The 20,071-nt window shown below is 45.7% G+C and overlaps 1 protein-coding gene across 2 annotated transcripts in view; it reads left to right on the forward strand.

The window, feature by feature from the left end:
• Positions 1-8,023, forward strand: part of CCNK (cyclin K) — an 879,634-nt gene extending 871,611 nt beyond the window's left edge. For both annotated transcript variants that reach the window (XM_069637425.1, XM_069637424.1), the window contains one exon: positions 6,749-8,023. In XM_069637425.1, the coding sequence (XP_069493526.1) occupies positions 6,749-7,365 (617 nt within the window). In that variant the 3' untranslated portion in view covers positions 7,366-8,023. The remainder of the gene's footprint in view (positions 1-6,748) is intronic.
• The last annotated feature ends 12,048 nt before the right edge of the window (positions 8,024-20,071 follow it).

The raw sequence follows: 20,071 nt of genomic DNA on the forward strand, positions 1-20,071 counted from the left end.
CAGGGTGGGGAGCCCACTATCTTCATCGCAAAGCAAATGGCATGTGGGCACAGACTATAGCCCAAAACCACATGCATCTTCTAGAACTGCTAGCAGTACTCTAAGCACTACAAGTTTTTCAGCAGCATCTAGTAGGTCTGACATTGCAAGATCGCTCAGGCGGCACCACTGCCATGTTTTATCTAAACAAGCAGAGAGGGACACATTCTCTAAGTCTGTCCAGGTTATTCCAAAAGATTCTCACAACACCACGTTCCAGGGGAACTCGATGCTCTAGCAGACACTCTATGCAGAAGTCCTCTACCCGAGGAACACAAGTGGCAAATTCACAATGATATTTTAAACAAGATCTTCACCAAGTGTGGGGCATCCACTGCTAGGATTTATTTGCAACAAACCTACACGCACAATGCCCAGGCTTTGCATCCAGGTTTCCGCCAACCAGGGTCCAAGGGGAACGTCCTGTGGTCAGGGAAATGTGGCTATGCGTTTTCACCAACACCACTCCTCAAGAATATAGTGCACTGGATGCACCAGGAACAAGTTACTCTAATCCTAATCGTTCCAATGTGGGCACGACAACCATGGTTTCCACACCTACTCAAACTAGCAGTGTGCAAACCAATCAAACTTCTGTGCCACTTCCACTTGCTGTCCCAGCATGAGGGGACAACACTCCAGCCATACCCTCAAACTGTGAACTTGACAGCTTGGCTACCTAAATCATAGAATTTGAGCACTTACATTTTCCACAAAGGTGTATGGCTATCCTCAAAGAAGCACGGAAACCCAACACCAGACACTGATACTTTAACAAATTGAAGAAATTTGTCATTTGGAGCAGATCACAAAACCTAAATCCAATTGAATGTTCACCATCTAACATTCTTCACTATATGCTTTACCAGCTAGACTCAGGTTTAGTATTTAATTCCATTATAGGACACTTAGCAGCTCTACCTACTTACACTACATCCCAAAGCAAAGTGTCATGATGGGAGGTACCAGTTATCAAAGCATTCATGAAAGGAGTAAAGAGACTATACCCTCCCATTTCAAATCCTCCACCAGGTTGAGACCTTAACGTGGTCCTTACAAAGCTCATGGGTCCCAACTTTGAGCTTATGCACAAAGCAAGCCCAAAACATTTAACTTACAAGACTGCCTTTCTAGTAGCTATCGCCTCTATAAGTCATTGAACTACAGGCACTCTCATTACAAGAACCTTTCATTATCAGCCACAAGGACAAGGTGGTTCTTAGAACACACCCTAGGTTCTCACCTAACTTCATTTCTAAGTTCCATGTTACCCAGTCCATTGAACTACCCACTATTTTCGAATCTATCTAACTCGGCTGAAGGAAGCCTCCATACCCTAGATGTAAGAAGGGCAGTCTTGTACTGCATAAACAAAACTAAATCTCTAAGGGAAACAGCCCAAGACTTTGTTTCCATAGCACCCGGCAGGGAAGGAGATCATATTTCAAAGAACGCTATCCAGCCTTGGCAGATTTCTGCAATATCTATTTTGCCGCTGGAACTTCCCCTCTCTCCTCAAGTACTCCCTTGTGCACCCCCTCCTTAAAAAGCCTTCTGACGATCCTAACTGTCCGGAAATCTATTGCCCGATCTCTATCATTACTTTCCTGGGCAAACGCTTGGAAAAGCTGGCCATCTCTCAACTTACTCGCCACACTGAATCTGTTGATTGTCTCCGTGACCATAGTCTGGCATCATAGCAGCCAGAGGCACGGAAACTGCTCTCCTGAACATCCGTGAAGATCTGCTCACTAATCTATCTTCCTCTCTACCTGTGGTGTTCCCTAGGGGTCTAACCTCTCGCCCTGGCTTTTCAACCAATACCTAGCAACTCTCGCCCACTGCATTGCCGTTTTCTGCTCAAATTTCCAACGCTACGCTGACGACACGCATTTTCAGGCTGCCCTCAGCCATCTCTTCTCCTTCATCTCTGATTGCCTAACTGCCATTCAAGATTGGTGTGTCACCAAAGATCTTTGTCTGATTGCCAGCAAGATGGAGATCCTCCTCATCGGCACACCTTCACCATCCTTTACCCTCACTCTCTGGCCGGTCTCCCTTGGCCCTCCTCCTTAACCCCACCTGCGAGGCTAAGAACCTTAGGGTCATTTTGACTCCACCCTTTCCTTCTCCGCCCACATCTCTGATGTCTCTAAAAAGTCAAACTTCTTACTGCACCTCCTCAGGTACTCTGCCTTTCCTCTCCTTCCCCAAGAAGCTCACCGTCTCCCCAGCTCTGGTTCTCTCTAGGTTGGACTATTGTAACAGCCTCTTTCTAAATCCACCTGCCCCTCTCTCAACCCTCTGCAACTAATCCAGAACAGGACTGCAAGACTTGTCCTTGGCCTCAAGCCCTGGGATCGTATCTCTCCAGCTCTGAAATATCTCAATTGGCTCCCATTGGATACAATGATTACATTCAAAACCCTCTGCATTGTCCACAAGGCTTTCTGGGGCCTGATTCCAAAATACCTTCAGCTATCCCTCTGAAAATACCTCTTCTCGAGCTCTTCACTCCTCTACCTCCAACTCCCTCAGGGTCAGTCGTTTTTCAAAGACATGTGCTGGGGGTAGATATCTGTCTTCGGCAGGGGCCTCCCTCTTGAACAGCCTCCCTGACACTCTAAAACTTGAGGAGAACCATCTCCGGATCCGGAAGCACTTCAAGACCTTCCTCTTCTGCCTTTGCTCCCCCTCTCCCCTGCTGATCTGTTCTCTCTTGGCACGTGCACTCTGTCCTCCCTGCCCAGGTACCTGCTCACCCTGCCACCCTCCCGCACTGGGGTCTGTATCTGTACCCATACAGACCCCACCCCTTTTTCTTCCTGCACTTATCAGACCTACCCTGTCTGCTGCCTTAAACCCAGCACTTTCCACTTTTTGGCTTCACTACCACTGTTTATTTATTTATTATTATTTATCTGTTTCTTCTTTGCTCCACACTTTCCACTTCTCCCCCTTCCATGCACATTTCCCCTCCCCCCTCTCTGATGCACTTGCACATTCTCAATGTCACTGGGCCTAGTAAGATCGTTGTTTTGTTCTCCCCTGTTCCCCTCCCTTGCCTTGTCACGCTCTGAAACACGTGTGTATGAGCCTGATGGAAATAACATATCAATATCAATACTCATCCTCCTTGACCTCTCATCTGCTTTTGATACGGTCTACCATGCCATCCTGACTGATCGACTCTGTGAGAACCTGGGCATCATGGATCTGGCCCTGGAGTGGTTGTCCTCCTTCCTACTGGACCGACTCTCTCAGGTCCAACTTGGGTCCTTTCTCTCCACCACCTCTCTCTCTCTCCACATGTAGTGTCCCCTAGGGATGTAGCCTGTCACCCTGGCTCTTCAATGTGTACTTGGCTCCTTTGGCCCACCTTATCTTTATCTTCTCTAACTTTCAGCGTTATGCGGATGACACTCAGCTCTCTTTCAGGCTCCCCTCAGCTTCCTCTCCTCTCTCGCTCATTCCCGACTGTCTATCTGCGATTCAGGATCGGTGCGTCTCCAACGATCTCTGCCTTAATGCCAGTAAGATTAAGATCCTTCTCATTGGGGCTCCTGCACCCGCTTCCCCTCTCTTTCCGCCCTCTTCCTTCACCTTCTTGTGAGGCACAAAACCTAGGAGTCCTCTACGACTCCACTCTCTCCTTCTCTCATCGCATCAGACGTTTCCAGGAAGGCCCACTACAAGCTACACCTAGAGGTTTTCTTCTTTTTTTTTCTCACTTTCCCCCAGAAGCACATTGTCTCCAGAGCCCTGGTTTTCTCTAGGCTGGACTACTGCGACAGCCTCTTTCTCCATCTCCCTTCCTCTACTGTCCGCCCTCTGCAACTAATTCAGAACAGGACTGCGAGACTTGTCCTTGGCCTCAAGCCCAGGTACCGTATCTCTCCAGCCCTGAAATCTCTCCACTGGCTCCCGGTGGCTGCAAGGATCAAGTTCAAGACCCTCTGCATCGTCCACAAGACTCTCTGGTGCCATGCCCCACACTACATCCAACTCTCTCTTCCAAAACACCTTATTTCTCAAGTTCTCAGCCACCTCTAACTCTCTGAGGGTCAGACACTTTTCCAGGCAGAGAGTGGGGTGGGGGTAGATCTCTCTCCTCTGCAGGTGCCTCCCTCTAGATTGGCCTCCCTGTCCCTCTCAAACTTGAGCCGGACCACCTGAGGTTCCGGAAGCAACTCAAGACCTTCCTTTTCACCTCTGCTTTCTCCCTCCCCTGCTAACCTACCTGTCTGCTGCGCTGACTGATGGCCCGCCTACCCTCAGAGTCTCACTGGGTACCAGGCCCCTCCACGACCAGTCACCCCTGTACTGCCTCCAGGCCCACCATGTACTTTAGGGGCTGTATCTGTAACAGTCGACTGCCTCCTTGCACTTACCCAAAGCCGTGCTGCCCTGGTTGCGCTTACTTAGAGCAATGCACGTCTCCTTTCCTTGGCACTTTCCCCTTCTCCCTCCCCCTCCTGCACTTGCACGATCTGAATGACACAAGGCCTAGTAAGGTAGTTTGTTTTGTCCTCTTTCTGTCTTCCCTCCCTTGTCGTGCCTAGAAACACTTGTGTACAGGCGCATTACAAATGACTACAAGCATCTGAAATATGAGTACGGGGAGTAATGTATGCCATCTCTATCCTTGTGGAAACATGTTAATGCAAAAGAATATAATTGTGACTTTATTTGCACATCCTGAATGGAAAATTGCAATTCCCAGAATACAACATGATGCAGGTTAAAGTGTTTCCAGTTTCTTGCCACTGTAGTTTTAGCACTTTAAGGCACATGCTCAAATAGGTTTTGTAGCAAGGTCACCTGGGTATAGCGATTGTACCACACTTCCCACTTGCTGTTACATGATAAGAATATTAGATCAGGTACATAAAAGCAAAAACCTTTTTCAATTTTAAGTTAGACACAATGGATACAAATTAACTTTTAAAATGTTAAAATCTTTATTTCATTACTTATTTGAAATTGTGCAGGTATCAGACAGCTTTGGTAGATAACTGGAGTGTGTTTGGAGTGGAGGGGGGGGCTTTTACTTCGTAATGTCCCATCACTGTGTCAACTGACTGAAAGCCACTGCACACCGCTAACAAAATGTATGTTTTGTAGCAGTAAGTGTGATGCTGTTGTTAAGATGCCTTTTCTCATCTGCATTTTGTCCTGCTGTAGGCAGCTGTGAAGGTGAGCAGGGCCCACAGGTAGTATAGCTCAGTGGCAACGTGCTCATCTTGGAAGCAAGACAGCGCAGAGCAGCACAGGTTTGAATCCCGGGTCCGCGCTTAGAAACCTCTTTGGTATTAAGCACGTTATAAAAAAAAAAAAAAAAAAAATTATAATTGCTCAAATGGGCAGGGGTAGGCTGCAGCACGTAAACTGCAGCACATTAACAGTTCATTCATTGAACGACAAATGTGAACACTGCCACCCAGAATGACAGAGAACAGAGCTACCTTCACATTTTCTCCCAGCCGAAGGGCTACCCTGACGAGGCAGCAGGTGGGAAGAGATGACTGCAGGGACCTGCCTGGACGGAACAAGGACAGTAGCTAAGGGATGATGCAGGGAAACAAGTTTTACATGGTCCAAATCACAAGTCCAGCAAAGCAATACAATGGGTCAGAGCCAAGTCCAAAAACTGGTAGATTCCAGGAGAACGCAGAAGTGAGCCAAGACAAAAGTCACAATCCTTCAGGAGGGACAAAACCAAAGCTAGTTTCAAAGAGTATCTAGAAGTCGTTGGCACTGAATCCAAAACAAGCCATGAGTCAAAGGGAAATCAATAACGTGGTACCAAGGTGTACTAAAGCCAGAGAAGAATGCCAAACCAGGAACAAAGATGCCACTCACATGGAAGGAGCCGTTGAGGAGCGTCCTTGCAACTTTGTGTTTAATTCAGACACGATTTGTTTATTCTTTGTTAACCAAATTCCGTGTTTTGGCCGGTTTGTCGATCAACGTCCGCTGTGTGACAATAACAAACTATTTAATTTTCAAACTTGTGTATTTTAAACACTGTCTAAAGTCATTCATTTTTCTACTCGCACGTTTCAAATCTGGGTCCTATCCAGCAGATACATCATGGGTCCAGTAACTTCAATAAGTTACTGGACATGTGAAAGTAGTAGCAGTTTTTCTTTCAACTTTGGCATTGCCTTTTGAATTCAAATGGAATTGCTCTTGCATTCTATGTAAATAATTGAGGCATTCCAATCACACTTGGGTCTGCTCCAAATGGGCAAACTTTAGAGTAGATCAGATACAAATAGGTGCATAAGTACATTTATTAAGGTTGCATTTCCAATTGTGCTAGATTAAGGTGTGCCCTTAAACAATGGATTTTATCTTGCTGTTTAGCTGTACATTACACCTACAATAATGTTCTGGTAAGATTTTATTTAAATGTCTGTTCATGGTATAGAAATGTACCATTTATTTTGTAATATCCTATTTTTGTGACTGTATACCTGTGAATCTATTTATATTAGTTTATTTGATAAACGGTGTGTGTTTGGCACATTGTATACATTTACTGATTGATGGTGTGAATCCAAGGACTAGTATGAGCCATTTCACACTTTAATGGTTCATAGAACGCATTGATTGTGAAATAGCTTTATATTGTGTACAGTTTATTTATACAATTGCCATAATCACACAATTTCTAAGAATTAATTAAGGCTTTTATTTCTTCCAGATCGCAAGCCACCTCTAGTAACAACTGTTCCAGTTGGAGATGGAGATCAGACTGGTACTACTGATGTTGGAGATATGCCAAAAATCCAGATTCCTACTTTATCACATTCCGCCCCTGTACATCAGTCCTTGTCTCTGGCTCATCGTCCGCCACCTCCTCCAAATAGCTATATAACTGGGATGTCTACTACTAATTCCTACATGTCTGGTGAGGGCTATCAGAGTCTCCAGTCAATGATGAAAACTGAAGGTCCATCCTATGGGTCTTTGCCACCATCATATGGGCCACCATCTCACCACAATATGCCATACCACCCACACGTCTATCCTCCTAATGCACCGCCTCCAGTTCCTCCGCCTTCTAATTTCCCCCCACCCAATATCCCTCCTCCAAACCCTGGATATCCTCCACCTTCATACAATCCTAACTTCCCACCTCCACGAATGCCTCCGACACATGCAGTTCCTCAACATCCGCCCCCTGGGATGGGGATGCCACCATCTAACTATCCCCCTCCTGCTGGCCCCCCTGGCGGGCAGCCTCCTGTGCCACCTCCAATACCACCACCTGGTATGCCACCAGTCGGAGGAATGGGACGTTCTTCTTGGATGAGATAGCACATGATGCCCAAGTGTAAATATTTATTAACTAGAAGCAGTTTAAAGCTCAAAGCATCTGAGCTAATGTCTTTGAGGAATGAGAGCAGGACCACGTGTATGATGCTGTGTACTTTGCTGCAGTCGGAAAAGCATGCAGTATTGAAAAATGGTATGTTGACATGAGAGGATAAACTGGTTAAATATTTTCAGTATTAAGTGCTGTATTCAGCTGGTATTGAAAGTGTATAATTTTGATTTAAAGTTATTTCAGCACTGGATTTATTATATGGTAATGGAAATGTTGGCCAGCCATATTGGCTTAAAGTATCTCATCAAAGCCTTCTTTTCCACCAAACATTCGCACCAACTCTTATAAAGTAGTCAAATTCTTTCAAAGTAAGAGCATAATTATGCCCTATTTTTAATACATATTATTACAAAAATTCCTTTTCAGGTCACAAATTAAAAACTACAGCCCTTTACAAAGTACTTTTTTTACTTTGCGGATAGTTTTTTGCTGATGTGAAGAAAAGTGTAACCCTATTTTTCAATTCTATGTACATATTTCTTTTTTGAAGTTTGGATGTCTGAATGTAACTTTGTACTGTGATCTGCATATGGGGTGTAAATATACCAGTCATTCACATGAAACCAAATAAAAACTGGTTCTTGTTTATATTTGCTTCAAAAGTGATTCCTCAGCACTGAGTCATACATAAAATGTCATACATGGGCATGTCTGGAGTTTCAAATGTCTTAACATCTTGCTAGATCAGCATGTGAAATTTAAAAACCTTTAAAATCCAGCTATCTTAGGCATGGTCCACCTTGTGGTAATGGACAATATGACTCGGATAAGTTCATGTCAACTGGCCTCATGGCACAAACCTTAGCAAACATCCTGCTGTTGTTGCATCCTACAGCTGCAGAAAAACGTCCTCTCTGCACATTTACGACTCTCCATGAAAGTATGCAGGACATTCTCACCTGCAATTCATACCAAACACAGCCTATCATGTTTGTTATGTTATTGTCCACGTTTCTCATGTCTTGTTCTCACTGATTGAAACTACATTTAAGACACCTCAACATAGAAACCGGAAACGGATCCTGTATACGGGAGCTACCGGGCGAATTCCATGCCTGGTAGATGGAAGTGGCAAATCTGAAACAAGAGAACGGCTTCCTGTGATAAGCCTTAACCCAGGGTTTAAGTGTCAGCTATTGGGAAAACACTATGGCTCACTCGTCACCAACTGAAGTACGACAGAGATCCACAAAAACAGTGGTACCAGGTACACAGCGCAAGCTGAATGCCTTACTTGACAATAGCATAGTGCTACATTCATGGCAGCAACCTCCTTACAGTCTGTAAAGCGCTCTCTGAATAACAGCATATTTAAAAGGATGGCAAAAGCTCAGTGGTTCCCTGGAACTGCATTATACAGTCAAAAGGGTAACAAAACAACCCAGGTGTGAAGCATGTGCAGGGTAGTAGTTCTTGGAGAGATGGAAATGTTGTACTGGTGGACATTTGTTAGGGCGTACTCCCACCCAAATACTGCTATGATTGCAGATTCCTATCTCATACACTTAAAATCGCTGTGTGCGCTATGGAAAATAACTTCAAATCTCTTGTGTGCCCCTAAACACTACATGTAAAAAAAAAATCAAAGGGGTTTGCTTATGAAGTAAAAAGCAAGTGTCATGTTAAGCAATTAATTGTAATTGTGAACTTTTGGAGGGTAAACATAATGGTTGCAATATGAATAATGTGTGTGAGTTTTGAATTTGGAGTGTGAATGAACTTCTGCCTCTTTCTCAATGGTTTACATCTATGAAAATCCCAAATAGCTGAACTGAAAAGCGAAAAGAATGCCCATGATCATTTGAAAGAATGTGTAAAATGTTAACGCATGCTACCTTTGTTTTATTGGCTATTCTATCCCTTGATGTTTGAGACCAGCAAGAAGCTGGTGAATATATTCATAAACAAAGAGCTGATGCTCTGTGGGGCTCACTTGTACTATGATGTATTTCGGCCACAGTGTCTCCTGCCATTGAACCAGGAAAACTCTGTGGGAAGCTCTGTAGCTTCTAGAGGTTGTGGCAGTGCTCCTTTAAAAAGTGTTCAAATGTTAATTCTAATTAACAACAATGATTGATTCCTAGCAGTGATTGTTACTATTGGTCTTTCAATGTAGCAACAAAACTACTTTTTTTTTCCAACGGTTGTCATCTACTATTGACTGTTTTTTTTTCTCCCCTCTTGTGACTCGAAGTATTGCATTTGCAAATGAGAATTGACCTTGATCAAGGTTATATTCGCTTCAAAGCCATTACACAGTATGCCTGCCCACACAAATAGGCATATTTACACATTGTGTGTCTAGAAGGGCTAAGATCGACAAATACAATACCAAAGAGCCTATCAAGGTTTCGCCCACATGTTGCATAATAGGTTCCATGTAATTTAATCGCGGAATGTTTTTTCACAGGGTTTTTTACCGCAATTTGTTTTTCCGAAGAAACCCATCGATTTTTTTTATTTATTTATTGTTTGGGGCGGGGGGTGTCCCCCTCCCATTTTCGGAAAAATGCGTTTTTTCCCCCCAAAAAATTTGTGGTAAAAAACCCTGCAAAAAAACATCCTGCGACGAAAGGACGTTGTACCGCATAATCATGGCAAGAGCACTATATATACGATAGCACTTGCAAATGAGAATTGACCAGCATGTCCTACATGTGGTACACGTCTTTAAGACTTCACATAATACCATGGTTCAGTTTTCCTATCAAAGGTATAATGAATTCAGAGACATTACGTAATCTTTCTGTCCATATCAGTAGACATCTTTCCCTATTGTGTGTCCAGCACAGCAAACACAGAAGAATATAATGCTGAAAATAATCTTGCCGATCCAGCAGCTGCCCACATGCAGCAGAGCCCAAGGGTATAAAATTGCACTTATCTCCCAAGTCACATCATTTACACAGATTCAGTCGGGTGCAAACTGTAGTCAAGACTAGTTTTCTTCAACACCAAGCTCTAAATGAACGCAGGTTTTTGTCTTGTTTATTTAACCCCTTAACTGCTAAGGGTTGTCCCTCCCAGTGCTCGGCCCTTTTTTGGAAATGTCTGTATGTTGGCATTCAATCCCTTGTAAATCTTTTGTTACAAGTGATTTCCTGGCCAAATGTGCACCCATTTCCTCCCACCTATAGGTGGTCGTAGCACCACCAATGATTCATATTTTGCTGTAGTGGGATGTGAGAAAATAACAAAATAAATGACAATGTTGTGTTTTTCAGAAAATGCCAATACAATGATTTACCGATAAGCCTGTGGTTTATTTCTTGTAAGAGCTATGAACAGAAGGTTTGCAGTTCTGAATTTGCCATCTTCCAAGCTTTCAAGAACAGGTTGCGTGGAAACAAAACAAATATTTTTCATAAGTGTGAGTTAGGCAATTTTACCCTTTTCTTTTTTTCATTTGGACATGCTTGCGTGGAATGGATAAGGAGGGTAGGAAACCAGAATGGGAAAACAAAGGCATACATTTTTGAAAAGTAGATGCAATTCCAAATTCACAAAGGGGTAATGTGCGTAGATCAGGCAAAAACGATTTACCCCCCTCCGCCCCAATTCCTATAATTTACAAAACAATTGCAAAAATGACTCAAAATAAATGTGCTGGACATGTTTGCACTTATAACCTAATGCTTTCCATGAGTAAACAGAAAAGCAATGCACCGCTACATTCCCTTGACTCTTCTAGTTGGGAAAACACACATTTTTCGTAATGTTTCTGAAAACAAGCAGTACCCAGAGCCAAAAATTAAAGCATTGTACGCAGTATTTATATGCTGACGGCCTAAAGTGACCTACATAGCATTTGAAAATAATGGAAACCAATGTGGTGAAGAATGGCAAGCATACATTTTTTCAAAAAACACAGGCTAGCCCTTTGAAGAATAGTGCATGTCACAAAAATGAACAGTACCTAAACTAGCAACTCAATGTAGGGCACATTTGGGAAATGAAAGGTTTAAACAAAGCACAGTAGCAAATGTATGAGAACGTTATCACAATCGAAAGAAAATGAATGACTGCATTCCCACAGGTGTCCCGATAAAAATGGTACCCCACATGTTTGGCTGCACTGTCCGTGGCTTAAAAGGAAATGGCTAAACCACGGGTATGGCAAACGCTCTGGGAAGATTGTATTGGGCCTTGTGGGCAACCCATAGATGTAGTGCTGGGGCATCACTCCCATAAAGAAAACAAGGAACCACATATATTTCCGAAAAGAAGACACGTGGAAATTCAAATGCAGTCAGTGTGTATTGATGGCGCAAGAACTTGTGAAAAAGAAGCAAAAATACACTGAGATTGGCTACTGGGGACCACTGAAATGCTCAGTGAACAGTTCATGACCTACCTCACATGCGTGGGTCCACTGGCCTGGGCCAAAGAAAAAGGGCTAAACCATCAGCAGGGAAATGCTCTGTGAAGAGCACGTTTGGCCTTGCGGCAAGCACATGCATTGAGGGCTCTGGCCTCACAACCACCAAGGAAAGGTGTGAACCCCATGCAGTTTTGAAAAGGAGAAACCTGGGGGAATCAAAATACATCTTGCTTTTATTGATCGCAGAAGAATTATTTACCCAGAATGCAGGGCAATTAGGAAAAGTTGAAAAAATAAAATATTCGGATGCATTTGCCATTTGGAAACCACTTAAACGGATGTCTAACAAAATAGTTTTTACCTGGTCATATTTCCACAGGTGTCTTGTTGAAAACAGTACCTCACACGTGTGGGTGCACTTGCCGAGTCTGAAAGGGAAACTGCTAAAGTACAGGTATGTCAGGTGCGCTGGAGAAACCAGATTGACACTGTATTTAGCGTTGCAGGAAGGCCAGAGATTTAGGACTGGGGTGTCACAGCCACGAAGGAAAACGGGGAACCCCCTGCATTTCTTAAAAAAAAGAAACACTGTTAAGTTGTAAATGTGACAAGTACACTATTTTCACACATTTCCCACTGGTAAATGACTGAAACGCCCGCAAAACACTACATGGCATACCGTCCCTGGTTTACACAGATGTCCCAATGAAAAGGAGACCGAACGTGTGGGTGTGCTCACCTGGGTGGAAAAAAAGAAGAGTAAACCATTGGTATGTCACATTTTCTGAAAATTCAAGATTGACCAGGCCTTTGGCCTTGTGGACACCCCAGATTTGACCGTGGGGTGTCACAGCCACCAAGGACAAACGGGGAACCCAATGCATTTTTGAAAAGAAGACACCAGTGAGAATCCAAAGCGGCATCACTTGCGTGAATCGCACTAGAATTTCTTGCACAGAATACACAGCAAAGTTGCAAATGGGACCAAAAAAATACAATATTTTCGCAAATTTCACACTGGGAAACCACTGAAACACATGGGCAACAACGCATGTTCTACCTTCCCAGGTTCCCACAGGTATCCCGATGAAAAAGGTACCTGGGCGCGTCGGGGACAGGCTAAACACTGGTGCACCAAAAGCCCTGGGAACAGCAAATCTGTGCTCTATTTGGCCAACAGGGAACCTCATACATTTCTGGAAAAAAAGAAGACGCCTGTGGGAATCAAAAAAGGCATTGCTTGTATCGTACTAGAATGTCTTACCCAGAATGCACTGCAAAGTTTCAAATGTGACCAAAAAAACACACTATTTGCACACATATCCCACTGGCAAAAAAACGAAACATGTGGGCAACAACGCACACATGTCCTACTTTTTTAGGTTCCCACATATGTCCTGGACAGAAAAGGGTAAATCATTGGTATGCCAACTGCTCTGGGAAGGCGAGAATCACTCTGCATTAGCCACCGCCGCCTGGTTTTTCCTCTTCAAGCCCTTTCACAGGCACCTTTACTTACTCTCCTCAAACTAGTGCATAGTTCAACAGGACACCCATGGTTGGTTTTAGCACAAGAAAAAAGTTACTTGTGAGCAGTAAAGCCTTGTCAAGGCACCAACCGCTTTAATGGCCATTCATATACCTTTCATGTCTGCAGTCACTAGCCATTCATACACAGTAACCATATCTGCACACTTATAACAACTGTACATCCACTCACATGGCACACCATCGAGGACTGCCACGACAGATGTCGGGCCTTGGAAGGCCTCTGGCCTCGGCCCTGTACAGTAGGGAGAGTGGGTGGTGGTCATAACAGGCTTCCTTCCACCTTTTTTCATACATATACCCACTCGCTGCCATTTTATAACATATGGAGGGTACTTCATTTAAGTTCTGCCCAAAGTGTAACAGGAAGTTTCACTGGGTAGACAAGCACAATACGTGCAATCTGTGTCGCCCACGAGACAATCCCGAGGCTACCTGTCGAGCTTGCAAGCTCTTCAAGCCGAAAACCCTTAAAGACTGCTCGACTAAACACTGGGCACACTACGCCAGGCAGCTAAAGACCAGGGAAGTGGAGGGAACGTTCAGCGATGGCAGCAACGCTGCCGAATCGGGGGGCAGAGGGGTGACTTCGGACACCCATGCGCAGGCCCCTGACCCCATAGGACTGGCCGGCGGCCACGTTGTGGGGACAACACCCGGCGGCAAGAGCGCAACACATACTACCTCCACTAAACACACCAGCCCCGGCCGTGACTCGACACATGTGTCGAGCGATCGGCAGCGGAAGACACCAACAGAGTGGTCTACCGAATCTGTGTCCTCTGGGCGTTCCCGTTCGCTCTCGCCCCATGACAAAGACCAACCATCCACGGTTGATAAAGGTGTCACACTTTCAGTAGTCCCTGAGGCCCGGTCATCAAAAGACTATACGCTCTAGGTTGAAAGGTTGCCTCCACCTCCTCCTATCAGGCATGTATTGCCAACAGTGCCACTCTTTTGGCAAGCTACAATTGCCACCAGTGGAACAAGTAGCTGCTTTAGTATCTTCCACACTCGAACCCCTAAAGAGCCAGTTGGTTCAATTGGCAGCAGATGGAAGGTCTGTATCAGGGTGCATGCTAAAGACAAACTTTGATGCAGCAGACAATGCTGGAAGGTTAATAGCCGAAGGCACAGTTATAAAGCATCACGCTTGGCTCAGGCAGTCAGGGTTCAAACCTGAGACCCAATCCACTCTTATAGACATGCCGGTAGATCCGAACGTACTATTCGGCAAGGCGGTGGAGGAAGCCTTAAAGACAGCTAAGGATGAGTGAGACCCTAAAATCTCTCGCCCAACTCACAAATAAATCCTCAGGACAGGGGAAACAATTTTCATCACTTTTGGGGCCAAAGCTCCCAGAGGGGTTCCAACTATTATCAAAATCAGGGAACCTCATGGGGCAACAATCAGTTCCAATCTTCACTGGGCTACCCCAGATGGCAGCGCAGGGGCCGCACTAGGGGTAGAGGTACATCACCCAGTAAACAGTGACGTTCCGCTTCAGGTCCCCTCCAATGCAACCCCAGTAGGGGGGCGCATTTCCACCTTCGCCCACACATGGGAGAGAATCACTTCGGACAGATGGGTGCTGTCCACAGTGTCCGGAGGATATTGGATAGAGTTACTAGGGCGCCTCCACGACCACCCTCCGTGACAGAAGGTACACTTGTTGGACCATCACAAAATCCTCCTCGAGGAGATCGCCATTCTGCTTGCAAAGGACGCCATAGAAGTCGTCCTGGTCAGCCAGGTAAACAAGGGTATTTATTCAACCTACTTCCTTGTGCCAAAAACATATCTGACAATGCACCCAGTATTAGATTTGCACCCTGCAAACAAGTATGTCAAGCCACAAAAATTCTGCATGACTACACCACAAGAGGTAATCCCCCTACTAAAAAGGGGATTACATGGCAACATTGGATATGAAAGATGCCTATCCCTGTGCACAGAAGATTCTTGCGTTTCAAAATAGACAACCAGCACTACCAGTTCAAGGTGCTGCCCTTCGCAATAGCCTTGGCTCCAGTGGTATTCACCAAGGTATTGGCAGTGGTGGCGGCGCACCTACGCGGGGAGGCAATCCCAGTGTACCCTTACCTGGACGACTGGCTCATTACAGGGCAGTCCCCCCTAATTTGCAGACTCAACATCCAAAGAACAATCAACCTCCTCTTCCAATTGGGCTTCTCAATCAAAGAGAAAAAAATCAAGCCTGGTGCCAAGCACCTCAAAACAGTTCCTAGAATTCGAAATATGTTGCTGCGGATTCCTCAATCCCAGGCCGGTTGCCAAATAAGGGTACGCAGAGCGATGTGTTTGCTAGGCATGATGGCATCTTGCATTTACCTGGTTCCTCACGCGCGCATGCGACCCATGCAGGAATGGTTGGCGAAACAGTGGGCTCAAGCAGGTGGTCAGTGGGACGATCTAGTGGTCGTTTCGCCCAACACTAGTACAGAGTCTTCGCTGGTGGACAAGAGAGAATCTTACGAAGGGGAATCCCTTCTACAATCCAGAGATACAGGCCGTTGTCACAACAGACGCCTCCCTGGCAGGGTGGGGAGCCCACTACCTTCACCGTACAGCTCAGGGTCTCTGGTCTCACACAGTGGCTCAGAACCACATCAATCTGCTAGAACTTCTGGTAGTCTTCAGAGCGCTTTGGGCATTCAAACTCCTCCTATGCAACCAGTCAGTGCAGATCCTAACAGACAGCACGACTGCAATGTTTTACTTAAACAAACAAGGGGGCACTCGTTCACCCATCTGTCCAAGCTTGCCCAGAAAATTTGGAAATGGGCACTCAAACGGAAGATTTACCTGTCATCCCAACATGTTCCAGGGGAACTCAACCCGCTAGCAGATGCTTTGAGCAGAGATCCCCTCCCAGAAGAACACGAGTGGCAAATACACAAAGCGGTCGTAGGAGACCTCTTCTCTCAGTGGCGTTTCCCCACTATAGACCTATTCGGCACAAGTGAAAACAGGCAATGCCCAGACTTCGCATCCAGGTTCCCCCAGCCAGGCTCCAAGGGGAATGCCTTGCCACACAAGTGACATGTGCCCCTTGGTTCCCTTCCTTAGATGAGCTTGAAGTAGCCTCAGCAGAAAACTCACTTGCCGAATCTTCATGCTCACCCTCTGAAGCAGATTTTGTTTCCGATTTTGCTTCTGGTTCTGTGCCTTGCTCCAAGTCGGACTGCAACAGTAAGTTGAGAGCCTCCTCAGCAGACATCTGATGTGAAACCATGACAAATGTGCTGATCTAAACATTTACTGTTCAAAGAAAATTAAAGACAAACACCAAGTAACTGCTTTTGAAAATAAGGGAACTACTGTAGAAATTCGTCTTCAATGAAATAGACCAACACCACACAATTATGCTAAATTGTCCCAAATCTACTTACAAAATGCAGTGGTCCTCTAAAATATATTCTACTCTTAACACGCCAGATGAAAAGGAGTACAAACATGCTTTCACTCACTTCAAATGCAAAAGTATAGCTCACTGCTTTCTTACAAGTAGTTGGATTGCAACAACACACCTGCACCTATGACAGAGGGGCATCTAAGCAAGATGTCATCTTTACCCATGTATATGACAAATACAAGTGTGGGTAAGAGGATGGAACCCACACTTTGATTTATGACAATCCAAAAACACCACCCTGAAGTACACATTCCACTCCCTCATGGGGTCCAGGTGGGTGGCAAATGCAGGTGAGAAACAACATAGAAAAGTTGTTCTAATTGGGAGCGGTCAAAAGGAAGAGAGGCACTGGAGGCAGAAAGCGAAGAGGAGTAAACTACATGGCAGACCCTTCAAGAAAATTGATGGCACCCTTTTTACAAAACCCCCAGCTCCTTGACAGAGGGCAGGGTGTGGAGGAGGAGGTCACGAGCACCAAACGGCAGCAAGAGGAAATGAGCTATGAAATGTGGTGACGCTTTAGAAGAAAATAGGCGGCACTGATATAGTCAATACATTGAGATTCCACCAAAACAAAGTGCAATCTAGTCCCTAACAAGTCTGAATCTCAATGCCAACAGATCTTGTCCCCCTTCTATCATGCCACGGGACCTATTTAGTGCATCAATTATTGGGTATCGCCCTCACCCCCGTGTAACGTCTAGCAAACTTCATTATGTCCTCAATGAAAAAATCTGTGGGCCTCTTGGATAGGTACACTCCTTCTCTTTGAAACATTATTTCACCTTAGATAAAACAATGGTAAATTGTCCTAATTTTGTCATTTCCCTTGGTCAGTTTTGCCATCTCGCTGTTTAGCTTCCCCACTGAGGAATTGATGGCCTTTTGCTTCCCTGGAGTTCTCAAATCTCTCCTTCGAATCATTTGAGACCAGGCCACCACAGTCATTGAAATCCACTCCAGTAGCTCCCATTCTGCCGCATGGGGTCTGGCATGGATTCACATGCTCATGAATATTCCCCGTCGTCCGGCTGGGAATCCTCGGTAAAAGAAAAAACAGTTTCACTTTCACTTACAAACTGTATTTCTCCTTTAAACCAATCACTGTCCTCTGGGTCATACTGCCCCCATCCATTGACAGCCCTCTCCCTAAGCCCCTCCTCTGGCAGCCATCTTCAGATTTTTACTGTACGCTTTAGTATTGGGAGTCCTCGAGTTTGCTATGCAAGCTGCTTCTACTTTCTTTCATGTTTTCGACGGATAAAGGTTCTATTTTTATTCCAAAAGAGCCAGTGTGCTTTCTTCTCCATCTGCCGACAGTGGGGATCCGTTGTCAGGGAATTTCAGCGCCCCACAAGGCCGAAGATCGTTGAAGATTCCAGAACGTCATCAGGCCTACTTCGCATCCTCCGACCATGACGGAGGAGACAGAGGGAAGAATCCTCTTCAAGTCCTGCACCACGTGCGGGCTACAGAATGTTTGTTGAGGACAAGCACCTGCAATGCCTCTACTGCCTTCATCCAGACCGCAAGGAAGGAGAGTGCGAGATATGCCTCTGTTTCTCCAAGAAGATGACGAAGGATAGGCACAGTAGACTGGCATTGTGGCTGAATGCTAAGGCCTCTGCCCCGTGCTCCGAGCAGGGTCATGCTTCATTAAGGACCGGCCGGTCAGAGGAGCGGTCTTCTAAGTCTCTTGAGGGCGCCTCATCCGTGGGGGCCCAAGACCAAGCCAAGAACTGCACGTCCGGGTCCACCAGGGTCACCGCGGAGGCGGTTCCCGCAGTGGACAGGGCGCGATTGACATCACCCTCCATCTCCATTGCCAGCCGGCAATCGAGCTCCTCCTCGAAAAGGAAATCGTCCAACCCGGCTAAACTACGGGAGAAGCCAGAGCGCCACGGACGGAGGAGAAGGCCAAACTGCCGAAGAAGGCCCAATCAGCACAGGATACGACTTTGCCGACGATAGAGTTGGTGGCGGCTGCTCTCACAAAGGCTAAGGGGGCTGACCCTGTGAAGGTAGCCCATGCAGCGCAGAAGCTATTCATGCCTCTGAGGTGTGAAACTGCCGCAGTGACTTTTGCAAAATCTGCTGGCACGCCGGAAAAGGGGACACCGTCTCAGAACCCAGTTCCAGCACCTCTGGGTGGAAGGGGGAGACAAGGAGGCCCAGTGTCAGTCCCAGGCTGTGGCCCAAACCATGGAAGTTTCGTCTACGGACGAGGACCTGGAGTCCTTACACCTGGTCCACAAGAGCGTAGAAGAGGAGGGCGACGACGTCCCGGGGCCTAGTGTTTCCCATCACGCCGGCTCAGCCGAGAAATGTCTCTGGACATCCTGTCGACCCTCCACACCTTTATGCCGGAGATCCAGAAGAGGATACCAAAGGGCTCGGTTCCAATGGTCCCTCAAGCCTACGATCAGCTTCCAGCAAAGAAGAGGAAGCATCATCCGTGCCCCCATTTCAGCCTCCACATCCGCATCAAGCCCTCTCTCCCCCAGCAGTCCCAGACACTGGTACGGGACAAATTTGTATTTGTATTGAGTTTATTTGTATTGCGCGCCTGGCCCAAAGGCATCTGGGCGCATTTCTTAATGCTTCACAGGTTACAGGTAAGTAGTACATAGTTCAATAAGCAGGCATTGTGTACAGTTCAATGCAGTGACAGGGGTAACATGTAAAAGTGAAAAATGTATAGTCAAGTATGCAGTATATTTACAAGTTTTACACAAGAATACAATATGTTATGCAGTAAATTGCAAAAGATGCACATTAACGGTAGAGGTCAAGTTCCGAATGTCCAATTTGGACCCAATGCTTGCGAGAGGTGTAAGTTATTATGAACACCGGGTAGTTTGATCTTGCGCAAAGAGCCAGGTTTTGGCTTTGCTCTTGAATGATTCGTAAGATTGTTCAGCTCTGAGTGTTAGGAAGTGTGTTCCATAATTTGGCGGCGAGGACCGGGAAGCTAGACCCACCTGCTTTCTGCAGCTTAAATCTTGGCATGGACAGGGAGTGGGCTTGGGCTGATCTGAGAGGGAGGGTAGAGGTATGGGAGTTAAAACAGTTGGCCAGATATTCAGGGGCATGGTTAGACTGGCACTTATGAGTAAGTGCAAGGGTTTTGGGGGATATTCTGTGAGCAACAGGGAGCCAGTGTAAGATACGTCTGGTGTCGGAGATATGTTGTTTCCTGGGAATATTGAGAGCAGCCCTGATGGCATTATTCTGGGTTACCTGTAGCTTGTTAATGTTCCTTTGACTAGTCCCTAAATAAAGGGCATTACAATAGTCAATTCTAGCCATAATGAGGGTTCTGGCAAGGAT

This window comes from Ambystoma mexicanum, chromosome 14 (genome assembly GCF_040938575.1).
Source record: "Ambystoma mexicanum isolate Mex_15411 chromosome 14, UKY_AmexF1_1, whole genome shotgun sequence".
In the NCBI taxonomy this organism is placed as follows: domain Eukaryota; kingdom Metazoa; phylum Chordata; class Amphibia; order Caudata; family Ambystomatidae; genus Ambystoma; species Ambystoma mexicanum.